Below are 26,910 nucleotides of genomic sequence, written 5' to 3'. Positions count from 1 at the left end.
ACACACACACACACACACACACACACACTCTTTTGCAATTTTATTCCTAATTTTATTCCTAAATTATGTGTGACGGGTTGGGTCACAGAAACCACTTTGGAACTGCCACCCGATGTCCTGACACATGAAATTGAACATTTCACCCTCAAGGTGGATGCCCCCAGCCACCAACTTATAAAATCATTCTCTCTCTTTCTGGCCCTGTGATGCTTCCCATGTTTTGTCCACTGATCTCAGTTGGGGCCTGCAGACATTGAAGGAATACAAAAAAAAATTAATACAAAAAATACAAAAACCTTGAAGGAATACAAAAATAATAATAATAACAACAGTACAATAAAGAACAATACTCCCACAGGCTCTGAAAAATTACTTTGTAATGGGCTGGGAACTCAATTCTCCTGTTTCCACTCCCCTCCACTAAACTAGTACCGAATGAAACAGATTCAAAAATTGTTTATGAGTTTATTCACTGCTTTCCTCAGGGCATCCTTCACCTCCGTGTTCCTCAGGCTGTAGATGAGGGGGTTCAACATGGGGATCACCAGCGTGTAAAACACTGAGGTCACTTTGTCTGTGTCCATGGAATAGCTGGAAGTGGGACGTAAATACATGAAGAAGAGGGTGCCAAAATACAGGACTACTGAAGTCAAGTGGAAACTGCAGGTGGAGAAGGCTTTGTGCCGGCCCTCAGCAGAGCGGATCTGCAGGATGGTGGAGATGATATAGACATAGGAGAGGAGGACAGTCACAAAGCTGCTCACTGCAATGCAGCTCATGAAAGCAAACATCACAATCTCATTGATGCGGGTGTCAGAACAGGAGAGCGCCAACAGTGGGAGGACATCACAGAAGAAATGATTGATGATGTTGGAGCTGCAGAATGACAGCTGAAATGTACAACACATGTATATCATTGAATCCACCACCCCCACAGCGTATATCCCAGCCACCAGCTGTTTACAAAGGTGCCTAGACATGGTGACCGTATAGAGCAGCGGGTTACAGATGGCCACATAACGGTCATACGCCATCACAGCCAGCAAGAGGCACTCAACATCTCCAAAAAAGAAAGAGAGATGCATCTGCACAGCACAGGCAGTGAAAGAAATGCTTTTCCTCTGGATGGAGAAATTCAGCAGCATCGGAGGGGAAATTATCAAGGAAATGCAGAGGTCACAGAAAGACAAATTCCTGAGGAAAAAGTACATGGGTGTGTGGAGTCGGGGATCAATTGTGATTAACAAGATCATCCCCCCATTCCCCACCATGGTGACACCATAAATCAGTAGAAACACTCCAAAAAGGGGGACCTGCAGCTCCGGACAATCTGTCAGTCCTGAGAGAATGAACTCAGTCACCTCTGAGTGATTTCCCTTTTCCATCACCTCTGAACAGTGATCAGGCAGCTACAGAGATGTTGGCAGGTGGATGGTACAGAAAATCTGTCCCTTCTCTGTAATGAAGAAAGTGAAGATGAATGCAGATCAGTTTCTCAATGGACATCAGTACCCACTCAGGGAAGGGCTTAGTCCACAGAGCCAGATGTTCACAGCTGGTCATTCCAGGTGTTCGATAAATGCACACTCTGTGCAAACACAATGACACACAGGTTAACCATGCCCCCCACACACAAATACTCCTGTTCACTAATCCGAGCAACAAGTAGTGACTTGTGACTCTGCTGTGAGAGAATCAGTATGAAAGGATTATTCCATCGCTAAAGAAGGGGTGAGAGTAACGGAGTGTCAATTTTTCCACCCTCTTTGGATAAGGGGAGCTCTGTGGCTTGGCATGTCCGTTTGGGGTAAATTTACTCATTGTGCTAATTTAGTTTTTTGGCATTTATTGGAGCCTGTATGAAAACCCAGAGACATCATGGGAAGCCCTGGCTTCAGTGACTAGGTAGTTGCCTACTTTTTTCCAACCAAGGAGGTCGCTCCTTTAGCTGCAGGGGTAGGAGTTGAGGCTGAGGCATTAAGAGTTGAAGGTACTGAATTTAATAGCTGCTGATCCCCGTGGTGTCTCTATGTGTGTGTGACTGTGATTCAGGACAATAGCACGTACCTGCTGAGAAGAGAGAGAGAGAGATGGTTCATTTTTCCTCATCGACAGAAACTGACTCTTTGGGGCATTTGTGAAGTTTTATACTCAGATGTGTGATCTATGGGACATGATTCCAGAACTGGGAATACCTGAGCTCAGAGAGACAACACCTAATTAATGCATTCAGTGAACCAAAGCTACCCTCGGTTAATTGGTGCCCTGGGGATTAATTAGACCTACTCTTTTTTACTGTGTTATTAAATGATGCAAATTCTACCAGAGTTACAGAGTATGAGGTTTGGGGTATATTGCATCCTGCTGTTTTCAGTGCAAGCTGGGTACTGTGTAGAGCTGATCCACGAAGGGTTTTTTCTTTTGTGGAGACCAAAATCTATTAGCTAAAAATGTAATATTTCGACCACGGGGGTTCCTCAGATACCACACACCACCAATCTCTTCCATGGGCCAGGCTCCCAGGCTGGACTACATCCCACATGATGCATGATGGTCTCTCCTCTTGCTGAACTGCCCTGGAACATCACCAGAGTCCCACAGCCATGGTTTAGGGAGGAGGGCAGTTTGGTACTTTGATGGAAAGCTTATAATTTCAGGGAAAAGATAATTTCTCGGAAAGAATAGTTCACTGGGAAATCCAATTTCCTATCAAAAAAAAAAAAAAAACTTCTGAAGAAAAATTTTCAACCACCTGAGCAACAAATTTGGAATCAAAGGACCAGAAAGTTAGATACAGGTGAAACATACTAATTGTTTGCAGCTGTAGCTGATATCTTCTCAGTTCTTCATGGTTTCAGAGTAACCTCATTGTCCTGGCCCCAGTAGGTGGAATGTAAAACCTGTAAAACATGTAAGAGTGCTCCAGATTATCTCGATAATTATAGCATGCCAATCACCATGGTATCTTACATCCTTCCATTGCTAGGTTACTCCCCAAAGTAGAATCACAAAATCATAGAATATCAGGGTTTAAGGGACCTCATGAGGTCATCTAGTCCAACCCCCTGCTCAAAGTAGGACCAATCTCCAACTAAATAATCCCAGCCACGGCTTTGTCAAGCCTGACCTTATAAACCTCTAAGGAAGGAGATTCCACCACCTCCCTAGGTAACGCATTCCAGTGTTTCACCACCCTCTTAGTGAAAAAGCTTTTCCTAATATTCAACCTAAACCTCCCCCACTGCAACTTGAGAACATTACTCCTTGTTCTGTCATCTTGTACCACTGAGAACAGTCTAGATCCATCCTCTTTGGAACCCCCTTTCAGGTAGTTGAAAGCAGATATCAAATCCCCCCTCATTCTTCTCTTCCGCAGACTAAACAATCCCAGTTCCCTCAACCTCTCCTCATAAATCATGTGTTCCAGACCCCTAATATTTTTTGTTGCCCTCTGCTGGATGTTTTCCAATTTTTCCACATCCTTCTTGTAGTGTGGGGCCCAAAATTGGACACAGTACTCCAGATGAGGCCTCACCAATGTCGAATAGAGGGGTACGATCATGTCCCTCAATCTGCTGACAATGCCCCTACTTATACATCCCAAAATGCCATTGGCCTTCTTGGCAACAATGGCACACTGTTGACTCATATCCAGCTTCTCGTCCACTCTAACCCCTAGGTCCTTTTCTGCAGAACTACTGCTGAGCCATTCGGTCCCTAGCCTGTAGCGGTGCATGGGATTCTTCCATTCTAAGTGCAGGACTCTGTCCTTGTTGTCCTTGTTGAACCTCATCAGATTTCTTTTGGCCCAATCCTCTAATTTGTCTAGGGCCCTCTGTATCCTATCCCTACCCTCCAGCGTATCTCCCTCTCCTCCCAGTTTACTGTCATCTGCAAACTTGCTGAGGGTGCAATCCACACCATCCTCCAGTTCATTTATGAAGATACTGAACAAAACTGGCCCGAGGACCGACCCTTGGGGCATTGCACTTGATACTGGCTGTCAACTAGAAATGGAGCCACTGATCACTCCACATTGAGCCCAACGATCTAGCCAACTTTCTATCCACCTTATAGTCCATTCATCCAGCCCATACTTCTTTAACTTGCTGGCAAGAATACTGTGGGAGACCGTGTCAAAACCCCTGCCAAAGTCAAGGAACAACACGTCCGCAGCTTTCCCCTCATCCACAGAGCCAGTTATCTCATCATAGAAGGCAAATAGATTAGTCAGACATGACTTGCCCTTGGTGAATCCATGCTAACTGTTCCTGATCACTTTCCTCTCCTCTAAGTGCTTCAGAACTGAAAAGATAGGTTCACTCATTTTCCTTGATGGAGATCAATTGATGACCAGAGGAGCTCAGGAGGAGACCACAGCATGCTACGGACTTCTGCAGTTCACAAAACTATCCCTCTTGCATGCATATTATCTGCACACAGAGCTCAGTTTAAGATGATAAATAAATCTATGGGTCAACTAAAATAGTCATGCTCTCATCGCAAATATTAATACATTTTTGATAATGTATGTGAAGTTATAAGATTACACTCTATCATGTTATTCATACATGTTCCAAACTGAGGCTGGCAAACTGCTCTCTCTTAAACAAAGAAATGTGTGCTCTGCTTAATTTTGTAACTAAGCTATAAACAGAGTCGTTAAGCAGGAAGGGAAACAAACATAGCCCAAAAAGGTGAGGAAAAAGCAGCAGGGAACATCCTTCTACACAGAGTTTTTCTCTTCTGGTAAACAGGTGGAAATGTTTGTCAAAGTAGGGATAGCACTATAAAAAGAAGGGGCAGATATCCCAAGGCACCGCTCGCTCTCGCTCTCTGCCCACTGAAACTGACTTGTTTGTCCATGACTTGGTGGTATTTCTTTGTTTTTCCTCCCTTCACTTACAATGAGGATGGAAGCAGTACTTGCTCAGAACCCTAAAATCAGTACCGTAAAATCAGTTTTGAATCTTTCCCTGTTTGCTAACCACACCAACGTTACCCTTAATACCTCTGGAGCTGCTTCCTGGGATGACTTTGAGATTTTCTCCCTGGATCACCTTTGCTCCCAGGACAACAGGTGTGCACAGCACATGCAATTAAGGTTGTTGTCATGTCTTTTCTTGTGGAAATGGAACACAGGGGGCCAGAGAATCAGCTGGTCTCAATTGCTGTCTCTCCCGTGAGGCCTTTTGAATATAATATGAAATTGAGGTGGTTGTACTCCCCTTCATGTGTTGGTCACTGGTGGTTAACAATGAAGATCTCTGCAGCAGCTCTGCAGATGTTGCAACAAAGTATCTCCAATCATGCCACCCCCCTCCCTCCCTCCTGTCATCTGATGTGCTGTTTTCCCTGCCAGCCTGGGCCTCCAGAACCCTGCCGTGTTGAGCCAGACACACTAGCCTTTTTTGAAGGAGAAAGTAGTTAAGGACATTGAGGTCAATTGGACAAAATACAACATAGTTTTACAAAAGGTAGATCATGCCAAACCAACCTGATCTCCTTCTTTGAGAAATTAACAGATTTTTTTAGACAAAGGAAACACAGTGGATCAAATTTACCTAGATTTTAGTAAGGTGCTTGATACGGGGCGACACAGGGAATTATTAGTTCAATTGGGAAAGATGGGGATCAATATGAAAATTGAAAGGTGGAAAAGGAAATGGTTAACAGGGAGACTACAGCAGGTCCTATTGAAAGGTGAACTGTCAGCCTGGAGGGAGGTTACCAGTGGAGTTCCTCAGGGCTCAGTTTTGGGACCAATATAATTTAATCTTTTTATTACTGATCTCGGCACAAAAAGTGGGAGTGTGCTAATAAAGTTTGAGGATGATACAAAGCTGGGAGGTATTGCTAATTTAGAGAGAGACCGGGATATCATACAGGAAGATTTGGATGACCTTGTAAACTGGAGTAATAGTAATAGGATGAAATTTAATAGTGAGAAGTGTAAGTTTATGCATTTAGGGATTAATAACAAGAATTTTAGTTATAAACTGGGGACGCATCAATTAGAAGTAGCGGAGGAGGAGAAGGACCTTGGAGTATTGGTTGATCATAGGATGATTATGAGCTGCCAATGTGATATGAATGTGAAAAAAGCTAATGCGGTCTTGGGATGCATCAGGTGAGGTATTTCCAGTTGAGATAAGGAGGTTTTAGTACCGTTCTACAAGGCACTGGTGAGACCTCACCTGGAATACTGTGTGCAGTTCTGGTCTCCCATGTTTAAGAAAGATGAATTCAAACTGGAACAGGTACAGAGAAGGGCTACTAGGATGATCTGAGGAATGGAAAACCTGTCTTATGAAAGGAGACTCAAGGAGGTTGGCTTGTTTAGCCTAACTAAAAGAAGGTTGAGGGGAGATATGATTGCTCTCTGTAAATATATCAGAGGGATAAATACTGGAGAGGGAGAGGAATTATTTAAGCTCAGTACCAATGTGGACACAAGAACAAATGGATATAAACTGGTCATTGGGAAGTTTAATCAGAGGAGTGAAGTTTTGGAATAGCCTTCCAAGGGAAGCAATGGGGGCAAAAGACCTATCTGGCTTTAAGATTAAACTTGACAAGTTTATGGAGGAGATGGTATGATGGGATAACATGATTTTGGCAATAAATTAATCTTTAAATATTCATGGTAAATAGGCAAAATGGCCTGTGATGGGATGTTAGATGGGGTGGGAGCTGAGTTACTACAGAGAATTCTTTCCTGGGTATCTGGCTGATGAATCTTGCCCATAAGCTCAGGGTTTAGCTGATTGCCATATTTGGGGTCGGGAAGGAATTTTCCTCCAGGGCAGACTGTTAGGGGCCCTGGAGGTTTTTCGCCTTCGTCTGTAGCATGGGGCATGGGTCACTTGCTGGAGGATTCTCTGCTCCTTGAAGTCTTTAAACCGCAATTTGAGGACTTCAATAGCTTAGACATAGGTGAGAGGTTTTTCGCAGGAGTGGGTGGGTGAGATTCTGTGGCCTGCGTTGTGCAGGAGGTCAGACTAGATGATCATAATGGTCCTTTCTGACCTTAACATCCATGAATCTATGAAATCCTACCCCCACACACACACTCACATTGTTTTGGGACAAAGCTGTTAGGCGTTTTTGTAACATGTTTGTGAAAAGTTTCAGGTCAATCCAAACGGTATTGTTTTTGACAATAATTTAATTAGTCAAGATGAAATTCACTCATTTCTGGACACCTTTCCATCCCAAAGTTGGGAAATTACTTAAAGAGGCATTTGAAGAGGTGACCAACAAATAAAGTGGAATATAGTCACCTCAGTTTTGTATCATGTTAAAATGACCTCACAGGAGAGACAGCGATCCAGGCCAGCTGATTCTCTGTCCGTCTGTGTTCCATTTCCACAAGGAAAGACATGGCAACACCATTAATTGCATGTGCTGTGCACACCTGTTGTCCTGGGAGCAAAGATGCTCTAGAGACCAAATCTCAAAGTCATCAAAGCCAAATTTAACCTCTGCCGCCTAAGTTAGCAGCTCCAGAGGTATTAAGGGTAACGTTGGTGTGGTTAGCAAACAGAGAAAAATTCAACTCTTAGTCTGATTTTTGGGTTCTGAGATGGTACTGCTTCCGTCCTCCACTCATTGTAAGTGAAGGGCGGAGAAATAGAGAGGTACCAACAAGTCATGGAGAAGTAAGTCAGTTTCAGAGCATTTCAGCCTTTAATTGAAATGAAATTCATGTGAGGGGAAGGAAGAAATTATCCTAAGAGGACAAATTTCAAGTTTTCTGAACATATTTACCTATCAAAAGAAGGAAAGAGTTTTATCAAGGGAGGGGGAAGAGTGACAGGAAAAGGAGAGAAAAATCGCTTTAATGGGAAGGGGGAAAACTCACCGATCGATACAGGGAATATCTATACTAAGGCCATTACATTGACTCAGCTGTGATGTGCAGCGGTGCCATAGTGTAGATGCTTTCCACAGTGAAGGAAGGATTTTTCCTTCGATGTAGTTAATCCACGTCCCCGAGAGGCAGTAGCTAGGTCAATGGAAGAATGACACTGAGGGTCAGTACAAGCTAACTGCCACCCACAGGGTGTGAAAAGTTTCCCCTCCCTGTCTGACGGAGCTCTGTTGATCTTTTTTTCAGCATAAACCAGGCCTCAGAGAAGCTGCCGATGGAAAAGACCATTTGGGAAATCTAGTCCTATCTCCCGGCCAGGGCAGCAGAATCCTCTCCGGTTCTTTTTGTTCAGGCGAGTTGGAAATATTGCAGCTATCCCAGCTTCCCCGTAGAGATTATTCTGCATTCTGACTGAGCTCAGTGTCAGGCTGTGTGTGTGTAGTGGACACTCTGTCTCTGTGTGTGTGTGTTTGGTGTGCAGGGGGCACTATGTGTGTGTGTGAGGTGGGGGGCACAGTGGAGCTGAATGTCAAGTGGAGACGGATGCGTGTCCCTTGCCCTGCCAGTGCTCAGGCTGGCGTCCCCCCACCCCCGAGTGCAGGGCGCCTTGTGAGATCATAGAATCAAAGGACTGGAAGGGATCTCAAGAGGTCATCTCGTCCCCTCCCCTGCACTCACAGCACGACTGAGTATTATCTACACCATCCCTGACAGGTGTTTCTCTAGCCTGCTCTTAACAATCTGTAGCAGTGGAGATTCCACAACCTTCCTGGGCAGGTTATTCCACTCCTTAGCCACCCTCACTGTTGGGATGTTTCACCTAATGCCCAACCTAAACCACCCTTCCTGCAATTGAAGTCCATCGGTTCTTGTGCTGTCCTCCCATGCCGCCTACGTCCCCCCCCGCCCCAGACACACACACATTGTTTTGCAATTTTATTCCTGAACTCTGTATGACAGATTGCGTCACAGAAACCCCTTTGGAACGGTTTCAGAGTAGCAGCCGTGTTAGCCTGTAGCCGCAAAAAGAAAAGGAGGACTTGTGGCACCTTAGAGACGAACAAGTGTATTTGAGCATAAGCTTTTGTGAGAAACAGCTCACTTCCTCAGATGCATTCAGTGTAAAATACAGTGGGAACTGCCACTCACTGTCCTGAGATGTGAAGTTGAATATCTCACCCTCTAGGTGGATGCCCCTAGGAACCAGCTTATAAAATCATTCTCTCTTTCTGGACCTGTGAGTCTTCCTCAGGTTTTGTCCAGTGACCTCAGCTGAGGCCTGCAGACCTTGTTGGAATACAAACAAATTAATTTTAATAACAAAATAATAATGAACACTAATCACATGGGCTCTGCAAAATTACATCGTAATGGGCTGGGAATTGAATTCAACTGTTTCCACTCCCCAGCACTAAACCAATACAGAGTTAAAAAGATTCAAGAATTGGTTAGGAGTTTATTCATTGCTTTCCTCAGGGCATCCTTCACCTCCGTGTTCCTCAGGCTGTAGATGAGGGGGTTCAACATGGGGATCACCAGCGTGTAAAACACTGAGGTCACTTTGTCTGTGTCCATGGAATAGCTGGAGGTGGGACGCAAATATATGAAGAAGAGGGTGCCAAAAGACAGGACCACAGCGGTTAAGTGGAAAGTGCAGGTGGAGAAGGCTTTGTGCCGGCCCTCGGCAGAGCGGATCTGCAGGATGGTGGAGATGATATAGACATAGGAGAGGAGGACAGTCACAAAGCTGCTCCCTGTAATGCAGCTCGTCAGAGCAAACATCACAATCTCATTGATGTGGGTGTCAGAACAGGAGAGCGCCAAAAGTGGGAGGACATCACAGAAGAAATGATTGATGATGTTGGAGCTGCAGAATGACAGCCGAAATGTACAACACGTGTGTATCATTGAATCCACCACCCCCACAGCGTACACCCCAGCCACCAGCTGTTTACAAAGCTGCCTGGACATGGTGACCGTATAGAGCAGCGGGTTACAGATGGCCACATAACGGTCATACGCCATCACAGCCAGCAAGAGGCACTCAGCATCTCCAAAAACGAAAGAGAGATACATTTGCACAGCGCAGGCCGTGTAAGAAATGCTTTTCCTCTCGGCTAAGAAATTCAGCAGCATCTTAGGAGAAATTATCAAGGAAATGCAGAGGTCACAGAAAGACAAATTCCTGAGGAAAAAGTACATGGGGGTGTGGAGTCGGGGATCAATCATGATTAACAAGATCATCCCCCCATTCCCCACCAGGGTGATACCATAAATCAGTAGGAATACCACAAAGAGAGGGACCTGCAGCTCCGGATGATCTGTCAGTCCTGAGAGAATGAACTCAGTCGCCTCCGAGTGATTTCCCATCTCCTCTGAACACAGATCAGGCAGCTACAGAGATGTGGGCAGGTGAAGGGTGCAGAAAACCTGCCCCTTCTCTGTAATGAGGTGAGAGAGGATAAATGGAGATCAGTTTCTTAATGGACATCAGTACCCGCTCTGGGAAGGGTTTAGTGCACAGAGCCAGATATTCACAGCTGGTCATTCCAGGCGTTCGATAAAATGCACACTCTGTGCAAACACAATGACACACAGGTTAATCATGTCCCACACACAAACATTACTGTTCACAAATCCGAAAAGAAAACAGTAACTTGTGACTCTGCTGTGAGAGAATCAGTCTGAAGGGATTATTCCATCGCTAAAGAAGGGGTGAGAGTAACGGAGTGTCAATTTTTCCACCCTCTTTGGATAAGGGGAGTTCTGTGGCTTGGCATGTCCGTTTGGGGTAAAGTTGCTTGCCGTGCTTAGTAAGCTTTTTGGCATTTATTTTAGCCTGTCTGAAAACCCAGAGACATCATGGGAAGCCCTGGCTTCAGTGACTAGGTAATTGCCTACTTTTTTCCAACCAAGGACTTTGCTCCTTTAGCTAAAGGGGTAGGAGTTGGGGCTGAGGCTTTCAATACTTGCTGATCCCCAAGGTGTCTGCGTGTGTGCGTGTCTGTAATTAAGGACAATAGCACGTACCTGCTGAGAAGACAGAGAGAGATGTGGTGGTGTTTCATCATTGTCAGAAACTGCCAGTTTGGACCATTAGGGAAGCTTTATACGAAGATGTGTGATCTATGGGACATAATTCCTGAAGCAACTGGGAATACCTGAGCTCAGAGAGCCATAACACGTCATTAATGAATTCAGTAAACCAAAGCCACCCTCTGTGTAATTGGTGCCCTGGGGATTAATTTGACCGACTCTTTCTACTGGTTTATTAAATGATGCAATTACTACCAGATTTACAGAGTATGAAGTTAGGGGTATATTTCATCCTGGTGTTATCACTTCAAGCTGGGTACTGTGTAGAGATGATCCACAACGGGTTTTGGGGTTTTTTTTGTGAAGACTAAAATCTTTTCACTAAAATCTTAATAGTTTGACTCGGAAATACCATGGGGGTGCCTCAGACCCAATCTCTTCCACGGGCCAGGCTCCCAGGCTGGACTACATCCCCCATGATGCATGATGGTCTCTCCTCTTGCTGAACTGCCCTGGAACATCACCAGAGTCCCACAGGCATGGTTAGGGAGGATGGGTGTTTGGTATTTTGATGGAAAGCTTATAATTTCCAGGGAAAAGATAACTTATTGGAAAAAAATAGTTAAATGGAAAATCCAATTTCCTATAAAAAAACTCATGAAAAATTTTCAACCAGTCTTAGCAACAAATTTGGAATCAAAGAAACTGAAAGTTAGATACAGGTGAAACAAACTAATTGTTTGCAGGTGTAACTGATATCTTCTCTGTCATTCCTGGTTTCAGAGTAACCTCATTGTCCTGGCCCCTGTAGGTGGAATGTAAAACCTTTAAGACATGTAAGAGTACTGCAGATTATCTAGCTATTTACAGTATGCCAATCACCATTATATCCTATGTCCTTCCCTTGCTAGGTTACTCCCCAAAGTAGGAAAGACAGGTTCACTCATTTTGCTTGATGCTGACCACATTATGACCAGAGGAGCTCAGGGGGAGGCCACAACATGCTACAGACATGTGCAGTTCACAAAACTATCCATCTTGCATGCATATGATCTGCACACAGAGCTCAGCTATAAAATGCTAAATAAATCTATGAGTCAACTAAAATAGTCATGCTCTCCTCACAAATATTAATAATATTTTATCATGTATGTGAAGTTGTAAGATTACACTGTATTGTGTTCTTAATACATGGTGAAAACTGAGGCTGGCAAACTGCTCTGTCTTAAACAAAGAAATTTGTGTTCTACTTAATTTTGTATCTAAATAGGTGAGGAAAAAGCAGCAGGGAACATCCTTCTACAAAGACACTTTGTCTTCTGGTAAACAGGTGGAAATGTTTCTCAAAGGGGGAATAGGACTCTAAAAAGAAGGTGCAGACATCCCAAGGCACCTCTCTCTCTCTGCCCATTGATTCACCACATCTGAAGGGATAAAGGAAGCAGCCATTGGAGTGGGGGATGGCTCCTGACCTAAGATGTTTGGTCAGTGAGAGTGCTGAGAGCATGTGGTGAGGAAACTTTTCCTTTGAATTTCACATCATTTGTTAATTTAGGCACAAGTTGCATTCTACCTTTATTTTTCTTGAAACCATCTCTGACTTCTTTGCCTCCTTATTTCCACTCACTTAAAATCTATCTTTGTAGTTAATAAACTTCGTTTTTTATTGTTTTATCTAATCCAGTGTGTTTAAATAGAAGTATCTGAGAAGCTAAGTTGCAGGCATGTTAGTGCTATTAAAGAAATAATGGACAATGTAGCTTGTATTGTCCAGGAGAGGACTGGGCAACACAGGACGTACATTTCTGGAGGGAAATCAAAGACTGTGGAATGTGTTGGGGTCACCCTGGAGGGGTGGTAAAGGAAGGGTGGTGAGAGCCTGAGTGTAGCCCAACTATTCCTGGCCAGGCTGCAGTTACACACACATGCCTCGGGTGTGATTTGCATGCTAGATGGTGGTTTGTGAGTGGCCAAAGTTGAAGCCACTTCAGCAATGCATTGTAAGGTTTCAGGCAGGTATGACACAGCTCCTGATTAGTCTGGGTTGGACCCTGGTATGTCACAGCCACCAACCTAGAAAATATCCCAAGAACACCAAAGGTGCGGTGCTGATTGACAGCAGTGTTCAATTGACATGAAAGTGTAGGTCCCCCAAGGGATGGGCCCATGCACTGATCCATGGCTTCAGATGCACAAGGACGTTGTGGTCATCACCTTTCCACAAGGAGACCCAAGGCGGGCCCAGTGATGACTCCTCCCTTCTTCACTATGGTAGGAGAAATTATCCCGCAAGGGTGTGCAGGCTTGGGTGGTATTATCAGTGCTCCAGGGAATGTTGGTGCTCCCTTCTCCTAAGTGGTCCCAAACTGTGAGGCATTGCAGGGTCGATTGTATTCAGAGGAAAAATTGATGATCCAAGTCAGCTACATTCTTTGGTATAATCCATGGCGGAGGGGCTACAAAGAATGGAGGCAAAATCCTGCTTCCCTGAACACCACTAGAAACAACCAAAAACCAGCAATCTCTGTATCCAAAGTCTGTCACCCCAGGTCTTTGCCCAGGAAACACTATGCCCCTACTTCCTCTGAGAGTCATGTCCACAACTCCTCCTCCTGGTTTTTGTGCCTCCTGTGATCCGTAGGTGCCTGGGGCAGTCCTCACTGAAAATGCCAAGGTCAGGGCAGGCTGCAAAAAGGAGGATATTCCCCAAACTGGTGGTTAACCCTGAAGATCCCTGCAGCATCTTTGCAGATGCTGCTACAAAATATCTCCGAGCATGCCAGCTCCCTTCTGATTCTTTTGTTAGTTTTATTTATTTCCCATAATTTATACTCCGTGAAACAGAGTGTGATGTTGCACCCCATAATTCTTTATAGAAATAGGCTCATACCTGTAAATATGACATATCTTGAATATGTTTTATGCCAGATATGCTGTGTAACATATCTCTGCAAAGCTTATGATCTACTGGATATATTCTGTTTGTGTGCTTATGATCTACTGGATATATTCTGTTTGTATGCATGTAACGTTTTTGTATTCAAAGTTATGAATACTTGTTTGATTTTAAGTACCCTCAGTGAAGCAGTTGGACAGCTTCTTGAGAAAAGATTATTCTTTGTAAGTGCCCAATCAAGAAACACTTAAGCTAACAATGAACTTTGAGAGATGCCAATCCACATCTGAGCTTTCCTGGGAATGTAGTGTTGTTGTTTAAGGAACTGAGTCGTGCATGGACATGTGACTTGCCCATGTGACTATAAACGCCACCTTGGAGCTGGATTCTGCATAGGAGAGGGGAAGGGGTTTCCACCCACAAGAGAGAGACTAAATAAGCCCCTGGGGAAACCCCTCCATTTTGTCTTCAGCTGGCACAGAAGATAGCCCCTCCACCCCAAGGAGATGCCTGAAAGAAACTGGAACAAAGGACAGTAACTACAGGGGTGTGAGTGATTGCTGGACCCACACAAGGAGGAAGTCTCGTCTGTAAAACAGGCTAATTGCAACATCTTTGAGGGTGAGATTTACCTGCATTTAGTTTTCATTGTATTAGGCTTCGACTTATAGGTTTTATTTTATTTTGTTTGGTAATTCACTTTGTTCTGTCTATTATTACTTGGAACCACTTAAATTCTACTTTCTGTATTTAATAAAATCACATTTTACTTATTAATTAACTCAGAGTATGTATTAATTCCAGGGGGGCGGGGGCGGGCAAACAGCTGTGCATATCTCTCTATTAGTGATATAGAGGGTGAAAATGTATAAGTTTACCCTATATAAGCTTTATAAAGAGTAAAACGGATTTATTTGGCGTTTGGACCCCATTGGGAGCTGGCTATCTGAATGATAGAAACAGGAGCACTTCTTAAGCTGTTTTCAGTGAAGCCTGCAGCTTGTGGCAGACGTGGTTGAGACTTGGATCCGGGTTTGCAGCAGGCAAGCGTGTCTAGCTCAAACGAGGTAAGGTACTGAAGTCTCAAGCTGGCACGGAAAACAGGCTCAGAGGGAGACTCAGCACATCACGTGGCAGTCCCAAAAGGGTTTCTGCGACCCAACACGTCACAGTGGCGTAGCTGAGCAGGATGTGTGCACAGCTGATGTCTTTGAGACTCTGGTCATGATTTTAAGTGACTTTTGGCTGTGGTGGGTAGAGAATAGACAAAGTGATTACTGTTTTGTTAGTTTCTGATTGCTTATTTCAGTTAAGGGAAATAGGGACAGAAAAATAAGCAAAATCAGTAAAAGTGAAGATCAAAAGAAGCTAGAACTGCCGAAGTTGCAGACTGCCCAGAAAGGCTGAAAACTGGGTACTGGGAAAGTCTCTGTTAACTAAGAAGCCCCTGAACTGAGTGAATCTCAGTTTCAGTGAACTGCAGATAATACTAGATAATAGATAATACTTAGAACTGCCATGAGTGCAGGGGAGTGGACTAGATGACCTCCCGAGATCCCTTCCAGTCCTATGATTCTTTGATCTCACAAGGAGCCCTGCACTGGGAGGAGGGGGGGACGCCAGCCTGAGCACTGGGCAGGGCAAGGGACACACATCTGCCTCCCCTTGACATTCAGCTCCAGTGTACCCCCACCACATGCACACCCATAGTGCCCACTGCACACCAAACACACACACACAGCCTGACACTGAGCTCAATCAAAATACAGAAGAATCTCTACGGGGAAGCTGGGATAAGTGGAATATTTCCAACGAGCCTGAACAAAAAGAACCGAAGGGGATTCTGCTGCCCTGGCAGGGAGATAGGACTAGATTTCCCAACTGGTCTTTTACATCGGCAGCTTCTCTGTGGCCTGGTTTATGCTTAAAAATTAGATCAACAGAGCTCCGTCGCACAGAGCAGGGAAAATTTTCACACCCTGTGCGAGGCAGTTAGCTTCTACTGACCCTCAATTTCATTCTTCCATTGATGTAGCTACTGTCTCTCGGAGATGTGGATTAACTACATCGATGAAAAAACCCTTCCATCAATGTGGAAAGCATCTATGCTCCGGTACTGCTGCACACCATTGCTGAGTCAATGTAATGGCCTAGGTATAGACATTCCCTGAATGGATGTGGGAGTTTCCCCCTTCCTATTAAAGGATTTTTTTTCTCCTTTTCCTGTCACGCTTCTCCCTCCCTTGGTAAAGCTCTTTCCTTCTCCTGATAGGTAAATATGTTCAGAAAAGTTAAAATTTGTCTAAGGATAATTCCTTTCTTCCCTTCCCATGAATGGCCCACTGTAATTTCAATTAAAGGCCAAAATGCTCTGAAACTGACTTGTTTGCCCATGAGTTCGTGGTAGCTCTTTGTTTTTCCTCCCTTCACATACAACGAGTTGAGGACGAAAGCAGCGCCTGCTCAGAACTGTAAAAATCAGACTAAGAGTCGAACTTTTCCCTGTTTGCTAACCACACCCAGGTTACCCTTAATTCGTCTGGAGCTGCTTTATGGGATGACTTTGAGATTTGCTCCCTGTAACATCTTTGCTCCCAGGACTACAGGTGTGAAGAGCACATGCAAATAATGTTGTTCCTTTCCTTGTGAAATGGAACACAGAGTGCCAGAGCATCAGCTGGTCTGGATCTCTGTCTCTCCCGTAAGACCTTTTGAATATGATATGAAACTGGGGTGACTGTATTCCACTTCATGTGTTTGTACCTCTCCAAAAGGCTGTTTAAGTAATTTCCCAGCATTGAGACATGAAAATATCGAGAAAAGGGTGAATTTCTTCCAGACTAAACATAGAATCATAGACTTTAAGATCAGAAGGGACCATTGTGATCGTCGAGTCTGACCTCCTGCACAACGCAGGCCACAGAATCTCACCCAGCCACTCCTGTAACAAATCTTGAACGTCTGTCTAAGCTATTGAAGTCATCAAATCATGGTTGAAAGACTTCGAGGTGCAGAGAATCCTTCAGCAAGTGACCCATGCCACACGCTTCAGAGGAAGGTGAAAAACCCCCAGGGCCTCTGACAATCTTCCCTGGAGGAGAATTAATTCCCAACCCCAAATATGGTGATCAGCTAAACCCTGAGCACTTGGGCAAGACTCACCAACCAGACACCCAGGAAAGAATTCTCTGCAGTAACTCAGATCCCACCCCATCTAACATCCCAACACAGGCCATTGTGCATACCTACTGCTAATAGTTGAAGATTAATTAGTTGCCAAAATTAGGCTAGCCCATCATATCCTCCCTTCCATAAAATTATCAAGCTTAGTCTTGAAGCCAGATATGTCTTTAGCCCCCACTGCTTCCATTGGAAGGCTGTTCCGGAACTTCACTCCTCTGATGGTTAGAAACCTCCATATAATTTCAAGTCTACACTTCCTGCTGGCCAGTTTATATCCATTTGTTCTTGTGTTCACATTGGTACTGAGCTTAAATAATTCTTCTCCCTCCGTGGTATTTATCCCTCTGATACATGTATAGAGAGTAATCATATCTCCCCTCAGCCTTCTTTTGGTTAGGCTAAACAAGCCAAGCTCCTTGAGTCTCCTTTCATAAGACAGGTTTTCCATTCCTCGGATCATCCTAGTAGCCTTTCTCTATACCTGTTCCAGTTTGAATTCATCTTTCTTAAACATGGGAGACCAGAACTGCACACAATATTGCAGATGTGGTCTCACCAGTGCCTTGTAGAATGGTACTAAAACCTCCTTATCTCTCCTGGAAATACCTCGCCTGATGCATCCCAAGACTGCATTAGCTTTTTTTTCATGGCCATATCACCTTGGCAGCTCATAGTCATCCCAAGGTCAACCAATACTATGAGGTCCTTCTCCTCCTCTATTACTTCCAAGTGATGCGTCCCCAGTTTATAACAAAAATTCTTGTTATTAATCACTAAATCATGACCTTGTACTTTTCACTATTAAATTTATGAATAATTTATGCTCCCTCTCTTTGTAATTTTTAGCTTAATACTGAGGGTGTTCACCTGTGAGGTGGGAGATCCAGGTGCATTTCCCCTTTCTGTCCAGTGCTGAGCAAAGACGTGCATTTGCGTTTCCTGTATTTCTAAAAAGCATCCCAGCCCCTGAGTGGTGTCGTATTCTAGACTCGGTTGCTCTCAATCTCTCCTGTCAAAGTTGTTCTACAGTGGACAAGTAATTAAAAAACCATTGGAACAGAGACATGAAGTTGAGCATGTTGGTGCCCCGAACCACTTGTCTACAGAGTCATAACTTATATCAATTTACAGCAGTAGTGTAGACCAGTCCTGAGAATGATGCAGGACAGAACATAGCCCAGTCACCAGGATCCTGTCCAGCAATGTGGGAGACCCACTTTCAAATTGCTTCTCCCCATTCGACAGAGGGGGAATTGACCTGGATCTCCCACTTCCCATGGGAGTGATCTAATCACTGGGTTAAAGTCTACAAGGGAAGCAGCACCATTACCACCTCTTCCATTCCCATCCCTTTTGTCAGTGTGGACCTACATTGTCTTTGCTTTGACATCAAAAAGTATCCAGGAAGGAAAGGAAATGTTCCATTTCTGGTCATGCTAAATAGTTCCCTCCACCCCACAGGACATTTCTGTCAATGTTTTCAATTTGCCAAACATTTGAGGAATTTTCAGATTTGGTTCAGGTTGAACTGAATTTGTTTTTCAATGTTTTCTAACCACCCATGAATGCAAAAATCAGCTATTGGCCCAGCTCTATCCATTTCTCACTCTCCGCAACCTGAGCTGTACAATTCCCAGAATCCCTATTCTTCAGAGTCCATAGGACTTACCCACAGAACTAAGAGTAAGACCTCATAGCGAACCTGCTCCTGTGGTATAAACATCTAGAGTCTGATATGACTTTTTCTTTCTGTTTAATTTATATACTCGAAAAAACTCACCCTTCCCATATTACTTTGTATTCAGTTCAATGCAGATTCTTACAGTGGATGCACACACACCACATTCTCTTTTGGATATCTTACCCTTGTTATTACTTATTTTGTTGCTCCCTTAACTTAAAATAAAGGCCATTTTGATGGAATTCACCTTTCTCCTCCACATGCGTGGATACAAACCAGGCGACAATCTACACAACAACCCCACAGAGGATGTAAAGGGCTGCAGATGATCAGGAGGGTGCTAGGTGCAAAACTCCCTTTGTTTCAGCCATAGAAATCACACACTTCATACTTGCAACTGCATAACCAAACCAAACCCACTACAAAGCAGAAGGAGATAGATTTGATTCCCCCCTCTTCTTTCCCAATACAAATACATCTATGCTTTCAAAGTGTTATGCAGACAAAACTACACAGGTTTGTTTCATGGGACAAGACAAGATGTCACATGTATTATAACACAATTTGATTTATGACCAATAACTAATATCTAATACCCATGTATATACACACACACACACACATCAAATGTTCTGTAGCTGCTAGATAGTTACCATTCCTGAATGTAGTTTGAGTTCTGGGCTTGAGTTCGTAGCTCGTGGCAGATAACTGGCCAGGAAAGCCAGGCACAAGGAAGAACTGGGTCTCTGTTGGGCATGCACCAATGCCCTTCTGTGTTGGGAGCAGAATGTTACCCTCCAAAGTGATCCATCTCACCCATCCTTTTTGTAGGCTTTAGTTTGAATCCAGAGTCTATAGGTCTTGATGTGTCACACTGCCTCTGGGTTTGGTGTGATTGATCACCCATCAATTGCAGACATGACTTTCAGCCTGGGACTTGGCTTTGATGTTTCTTCAATTGAACTTTTGTTATTTTTTTTCCAGGGTGGACTCTTCTTGCTTTATCAGGGCTGTTGTCTGCATCTTCAGCCATTGGTGTTTACACTTTATTTCATCAGGACAGTCTGGGTGGGAGGTTGATTCTATTATCCATATATACCTCATTCACACATCTAAACTACACTAATAAGATTACAGCAGGGTTTTGCAAAAATGAAGGTTGCTGCAAGCTTTTTCAAAATGGAGTGAGCATTTTAAAATGGAGTTTGGGACAAGTTAAAATGGAGTTTGAGTTAAAATATGGACAAGTGTAAGGAATGGCAAACAGTGAGAAGAAGTTACAATGTTGAAACAGTGTAAGTTTCAGCTATTTAAGCAGCAATTGGATTGAAAGTGAAAGTCAATTCGCCAGTTATTGGGGTATCTGGTTTTATGAAAGAATGTAGTTTCATTCATAAATCTTTATTTTTGAAGTTATATTAATAAAATGAACCATTAAAACAATTTAATTGATCAGTTCTACAGAAGCACGTCACAAATATTCACACAATTGAAACAGGTGCCTCCTGGAATTTTGATGGGGTAATAGCTTAACAAAGCCCTGATTTTAGTTGGGGCCTGCAGGCCCCATTGGAATACAAACAAATTCATAATAACAATACTATACTCCCACGGGCTCAACAAAATTACATTGCAATGGGATGGGAATTCAATTCACCTGTTTCTACTCCCCATCACTAAACCAGTACTAAGTTTAACAGATTCAAGAACTGGTTAGGAGTTTATTCACTGCTCTCCTCAGGGCGTCCTTCACCTCCATGTTCCTCAGGCTGTAGATGAGGGGGTTCAACATGGGGATCACCAGCAATTAAATCACTGAGACTATTTTGTCCGTGTCCATGGAATAGCTGGACGTGAGACGTAAATACATGAAGAGTTGGGTGCCATAAAACAGGACCACCGCAGTCAAGTGGAAAGTGCAGGTGGAGAAGGCTTTGTGTCGGCCCTCGGCAGAGCGGATCTACAGGATAGTGGAGGTGATATAGACATAGGAGAGGAGGATGGCCACAAATCTGCTCCCTGTCAAACACAACGTGAAAACAAACATCATAATCTCATTGATGCGGGTGTCAGAACAGGAGAGCGCCAGCAGAGGGGGGATGTCACAGAAGAAATGATTGACGATGTTGGAGCTACAGAATGACAGCTGAAATGTAACACATGTGGGAATCATTGAATCCACCACCCCCACAGCGTACACCCCAGCCACCAGCTGTTTACAAAACCGCCTGGACATGGTGACCGTATAGAGCAGCGGGTTACAGATGGCAACATAACGGTCATACGCCATCACAGCCAGCAAGAAGCACTCAGCATCTACAAAAGCGATAGAGAGAGATATTTCCACAGCGCAGGCTGTGTAAGAAATGCCTTTCCTCTCGGCTAAGAAATTCAGCAGCATCTTGGGGGAAATTGTCGAGGAAAGACAGAGGTCACAGAAAGACAAATTCCTGAGGAAAAAGTACATGGGGGTGTGGAGTCGGGGATCAATCATGATTAACAAGATCATCCCCCAGTTCTCCACCAGGGTGATAGAGGTCAGGCAGAGGTCAGGCAGCTATAGAGATATGGGCAGGTGAATGGTGCGGAAAACCTGCCCCTTCTCTGTAATGAAAGAAGTGAAGATAAACAGAGATCAGTTTCTTAATGAACATCAGTACCCACTCAGGGAAGTGCTTAGTCCACAGAGCCAGGTGTTCACAGCTGGTCATTCCAGGTGTTCGATAAAATGCACACACTGTGCAAATATAATGACACTTCAGATTCATCATGTCCCACCCACAAGCACTCCCTGTTCACTCATTCAAAGAGAAAACAGTGACTTGTGATTCTGCTGTGAGAGAATCAGTCTGAAGGGATTATTCCATAGCTAAAGAAGTGGTGAGAGTGAAGGAGTGTCAATCTTTCCACCCTCTTTGGGCAAGGGGAGCTCTGTGGCTTGGCATGTAGGTTTGGCGTAAAGTTGCTCACTGTGCTAATTAAGCTTTTTGGCATTTACTTGAGTCTGTATGAAAACCCAGAGACATAATGGAAAGCCCAGGCTTCAGTGACTAGGTAATTGCCTACTTTTTTCCAACCAAGGACGTCACTCCTTTAGCTGAAGGGGTCGGAGTTGTTCCTGAGACATTAAGTGCTGGAGGCCTGGAATTGAATAGCTGCTGATCCCCATGGTGTCTGAGTGTGTGTGTGACTGTAATACAGGACAATAGCATGCACCTGCTGAGAAGAGATAGAGAGATGTGGTGGCATTTTCCCATCCATAGAAACTACCAGTTTGGAGCATTTGGGAAGTTTTATACCGAGATGTGTGATCTATGGCACATGATTCCTGAAGCAACTGGGAATACCTGAGCTCAGACAGCCATAACACCTAATTAATCCATTCAGTGAACCCAAGCCACCTTGGTGTAATTGGTGCCCTGGGGATTAATTTGTCCCAATCTTTCCTATTGTGTTATTAAATGATGCAATTTCTACCAGAGTTACAGAGTATGAGGTGAGGGGTATATTACATCCTGCTGTTTTCAGTGCAAGCCAAGTACTGTGTAGAACTGATCCACAAAGGCGGTTTGTTTATTTATTTATTTTTTTGTGGAGACCGAAATCTTTTTTGTTAGGAAATACCATAGGGGTGCATTAGATACCACACAGCACCAATCTCTTCCATGTACCTGGCTCCCAGGCTGGACTACATCCCCCATGATGCACGGTGGTCTCTCCTCTTGCTGAACTGCCCTGGAACATCACCAGAGTCCCACAGCCATGGTTTAGGGAGGAGAGCAGTTTGGTATTTTGATGGAAAGCTTATAATTTCCAGGGAAAAGATAATTTCATGGAAAAAATAGTTGAAAGGAAAATCCAATTACCATCAAATGGCTTCTCAAGAAAAAAATTCAAGGAGCTTTCACAAGAAATTTTGAATCAAAGGAACAGAAAGTTAGATACAGGTGAAACATACAAATTATTTGCAGCTGTAGCTTATATCTGCTCAGTTATTCGTGGTTTCAGAATCACATCATTGTCCTGGTCCCAATAGGTCGAATGTAAAACCTGTAAGACATGTAAGAGTACTCCAGATTATCGAGCATTTACAGCATGCCAATCACCATGGTATCCAATGTCCTTCCCTTGCTAGGTTACTCTCCTAACGGTAGGAAAAGTTTGTTCACTCATTTTTGCCTGATGGAGACCATAGGATGACCAGAGGAGCTCAGGAGGAGACCACAGCATGCTCTGGACTTCTGCAGGTCACAAACTATCCCTCTTCATGCATATTATCTGCACACAGAGCTCAGCACTAACATGCTAAATAAATCTAAGAGTCAACTAGAAATAGTCATGCTCTCACCACAAATATTAATACATTTTTGATAAATGATAGAGAGTCGCGTCTCTTTTCAGCTGGTGCAGCCCTGCATGTCCCAATTTCCCCTCACTCCCCATCTCACTCCACTGCTCCCTCACCTACTCCCTACTCCTCCCAAGGCCACCACCCATCTTACAAGTGCATCCTCTCCAGGGTCCAGGCACCTAATTAGGCACATTGCCCTTCACTGCCTCGTGCGTGGTCACCCAGGCACACACCTGAAAGGGAACTGTGGAAATGACCCTTCTGAATGGAATCACTATTATAAAAATGGCCTGTTGGACGATGGTGGTGCAGGTTTTGACAGATGAGAGGAAGAGCTTGATTTTTATGGTTTCACACGCAAAGAGTAGCCTTCACCTTTCTAGGCAAATGCCTTTTATTTCACAGGAAAAGAGCAATTCAAGAATGACAAATAGTAAAGTCCCAGTGAAAGAGGGGACAATTTAATTTCTGTGCCTATCCATGCTGGGATCTCTTCAATGCATGGCCAGGGATTTCATCTTGTGAAATGACCCAGTTGTAACACTAACAGCTCCTATGCATTGCAAATATCCATTCTCTTCCTACAGGTCTCAGGACTTGGTTTTTTTTTTCTGAAATAGAGATGAGTCCTTCCTGCACAATCTCCTGCATGGAGATGTTGCTAGTGGCAGCCTCTTGTCCCTGCCCAGCAACCTGGTGAAGCTAGGGAAGGGAGAATGTGCATCCTCCCCTGCCTTATAGTGACATCACATGGGCAACATTGGACCTTCTACATTCCTCAACTTGTGCCTCCTGAGGATGCTCAGGGCTTCTCTGCACTGTGCCTAGGTCTGCTGGATATGGATAGACTTGCTTAAAGAGGTAACCATAACATGGACACTACCGATTAGACCACATCCCCTGCTACTGTCAATGGATGCCTCTCCCTGGGAGTCATTGGGCCAGATTCACAGATGGTGTAAATCACCATTGCGCTGTGGTTTTTTGGAGGTGGGAGGGATGGGAGTGAAGAGTTTCATGGCGATAGAATAAATTGACATTCCCACAGACTCTAAAGGGTGTTACTGTGCAATCTAGGGGTTGTTCCTATGGAATTTGTTCTGATTGTGCTGCTGATTACATAGGGCTATGGGTGCGGCTACACCTGTTTGGTATGCTTCACAGACAGGAGTCCTCTCACATTCTATGTTTCCTATGTTCGAATAGCTGACTTTTTTGTCTTGTATTTGAGAGAGTGTAACTTGTGGTGGGGGTGGAATTGTTTGTGTGGATTTTTGGTTGTTTTTTTTTTTTGGCTTTTTAAAGTATGCCTTATAATGTATCATTTGAAAACTCATAATTTGCTGATCATTATTGTCCTGATAAAATACATATGGCAACATTGTATGCAAATTATAAGATTACATTGTATGGTGTTTTCTGAAAACATCCACTCAATGTGCAGCGGTAGTCAAAGAAGTGAACAAACTGTTGGGAATTATTATGAAAGGGATAGATAATAAGACAGAAACTATAATATTGCCTGTATATAAAACTTGAATACTGCCACATCTTGAATACTGCATGCAGATGTGGTCACCCCATCTCTAAAGAGATGAATTGGAAAAGGTTCAGAAAAGGTCAACAAAAATGATTAGGGCTATGGAACAGCTTCTTTATGAGGAGAGATGAATAAGACTGGGACTTTCTAGCTTGGAAAATAAATGACTAAGGGGAGGATATGATAGAGGTCTACCAAATCATGACTGGTGGAGAGAAAGTAGATAGGAAGTGTTATTTACTCCTTCTCATAACACAAGAACTAAGGGCCACAAAATTAAATGAATAGGCAGTAGGTTTACAACAACCACAAAGAAGTATTTTTTCACACAATGCACAGCCAACCTGAGAAATCCTTGCCAGAGAATATTGTGAAGGCTAAGACTATAACAGGGTTCAAAAAAGAACTAGATACATTATGCAGGATAGGTCCATCAATGGCCATTAGCGAGTCTGGGCAGGGATGGTGTCCCTAGCCTCTCTTTGCCAGAAGCTGGAAATGAGCTACAGGGGATGGATCACTTGATGATTACCTGTTCTGTTCATTCCCTCTGGGGCACCTGGCATTGGCCACTGTCAGAAGACAGGACACTGGTCTAGATGGACCTTTGCTCCGACTCAGTCTGGCCATTCTTATGTTCTTACGTTCTTATTAATATGTTTCATACTGAGGTTGGCAAACAGGTCTATCTTTAACAAAGAAATGTGTGCTCTTCTTAATTTTATATTTAAGCAGTAAACAGAGTTATCAAGCAGGAATTGAAACCAAAGAAGCTCAAAAAGATGAGGAAAAAGCAGCAAGGAATCATTCTTGCACGAGGACGTTTTATTTCCTGGTAATGAGGTGGAAATGTTTCTCAAAAGAGAGATAGGACTTTAAAAAGAAGTGGCAGACATTCCTATGCACCTCTCTCTCTCTCTCTCTCTCTCTCTCTGCCTGTTTATTCACTGCATGTGAAGGGATACAGGAAGCAGCCATTGGACTGGGGCAAGGGTCCTGACCTAAGAAGTTTGGTCAGTAAGACTGCTGAAAGCATGTGGGGACAAAACCTTTGCTTTGAATTGCACATTGTTTGTTAAGTTAGGCACAAGTTGCATTTTAGCTTTATTTTTCTTGTAACCATGTCTGACTTCTATGCCTCATTATTTGTGCTCACTGAAGTTTAGTGACTACACAGATAGGTTTTATTTTATTGTTTTATCTAATCCTGTGTGTTTAAACTGAAGTGTCTGGGAAACTTGCATTCCTTAAGGCGTCCTTCACCTCCATGTTCCTCAGGCTGTAGATGAGGGGGTTCACCATGGGGATCTCCAGCGTGTAAAATGCTGAAACCATTTTGTCTGTGTCCATGGAATAGCTGGAGGTGGGGCGTAAATACATGAAGAGGAGGGTGCCGTGAAACATGACCACTGAGGTCAAGTGGAAAGTGCAGGAGGAAAAGGCTTTGCGCCGGCCCTTGGCGAAGTAGATCTGCAGGATGGTAGAGATGATATAGACATAGAAGAGGAGGACAGTCACAAGGCTGCTCACGATAATGCAGCACATGAAAGCAAACATCACAATCTCATTGATGCGGATGTCAGAGCAGGAGAGCACCAGCAGCGGGGGGGGGTGACACAGAAGAAATGTTTCATGATGTTGGAGCTCCAAAGTGACAGCTGAAATGTACAAAATGTGTGTATCATTGAATCCACCAACCCCACAGTGTACGCTCCAGCCACCAGCTGTTTACAAAGCTGCCTGGACATCACATGCAATTTGTAATGTACCTTCACAAAGGAATCCCTCGAATAGCTAAAAAGTCAGTATTAGAGACTACGAGAGGCATCCTCCGTGCAGTTGTGAGACACACATACACACCAAATGTAAAGGAGAAGACAGCATTGCTGTATAGAATGAGGGGCTGAGTCATCATTCTCTTACAAACAGGTTTTATGCCACAGTTACTCAATTGCTATGTGAGGACAAGATTGTCTAGTGGATTGGGCACTTGCTGCGCACTCTGAATTTTGAGGCTCAGTTCCCGGCTCAGCTGCAGACATCCAAGGTCATATAAGGATAGATATATCTCTCTGAGCCTCAGGTTGTCATCTGTAAAACGGGGATAATACAGCCAGGGATGTTGTCAGGATACAAACATTAAAGATTGTGAGGTGATGAGAGGTACTGTGGTGATGAGGCCAGACAAGGACCTGAAAACATTCATGAACCTTCACAGCACCCTTATAAGGCAGGCAAGAATGATTACCCCCATTCTGAGGTGGGTCAGGTGAGGCAGAAAGAGTTTAGGGCTCTGTCATAAATATAAAGGGAAGGGTAAACCCCTTTAAAATCCCTCCTGGCCAGAGGA

The 26,910-nt window shown here is 43.9% G+C and overlaps 2 protein-coding genes and 1 pseudogene across 2 annotated transcripts; all 3 read right to left on the bottom strand.

Moving 5' to 3' along the window:
- Positions 1-446: 446 nt before the first annotated feature.
- On the bottom strand, positions 447-1,385 carry LOC140913775 (olfactory receptor 5G9-like). Its single transcript, XM_073350572.1, has one exon. The coding sequence runs from the start codon at positions 1,383-1,385 to the stop codon at positions 447-449; it is 939 nt and encodes a 312-aa protein (XP_073206673.1).
- A 7,925-nt stretch (positions 1,386-9,310) lies between these two features.
- Positions 9,311-10,243, bottom strand: LOC140913774 (olfactory receptor 5G9-like). Its single transcript, XM_073350571.1, has one exon. It carries the CDS (start codon positions 10,241-10,243, stop codon positions 9,311-9,313), a length of 933 nt encoding a protein of 310 aa, XP_073206672.1.
- A 10,128-nt stretch (positions 10,244-20,371) lies between these two features.
- On the bottom strand, positions 20,372-26,117 carry LOC140912831 (olfactory receptor-like protein OLF2; annotated as a pseudogene).
- Between the last annotated feature and the right edge of the window lie 793 nt (positions 26,118-26,910).

Source organism: Lepidochelys kempii, chromosome 6 (assembly GCF_965140285.1).
Source record: "Lepidochelys kempii isolate rLepKem1 chromosome 6, rLepKem1.hap1, whole genome shotgun sequence".
Lineage (NCBI taxonomy): Eukaryota > Metazoa > Chordata > Testudines > Cheloniidae > Lepidochelys > Lepidochelys kempii.
This window is presented reverse-complemented; position numbering and strand designations above follow the sequence as displayed.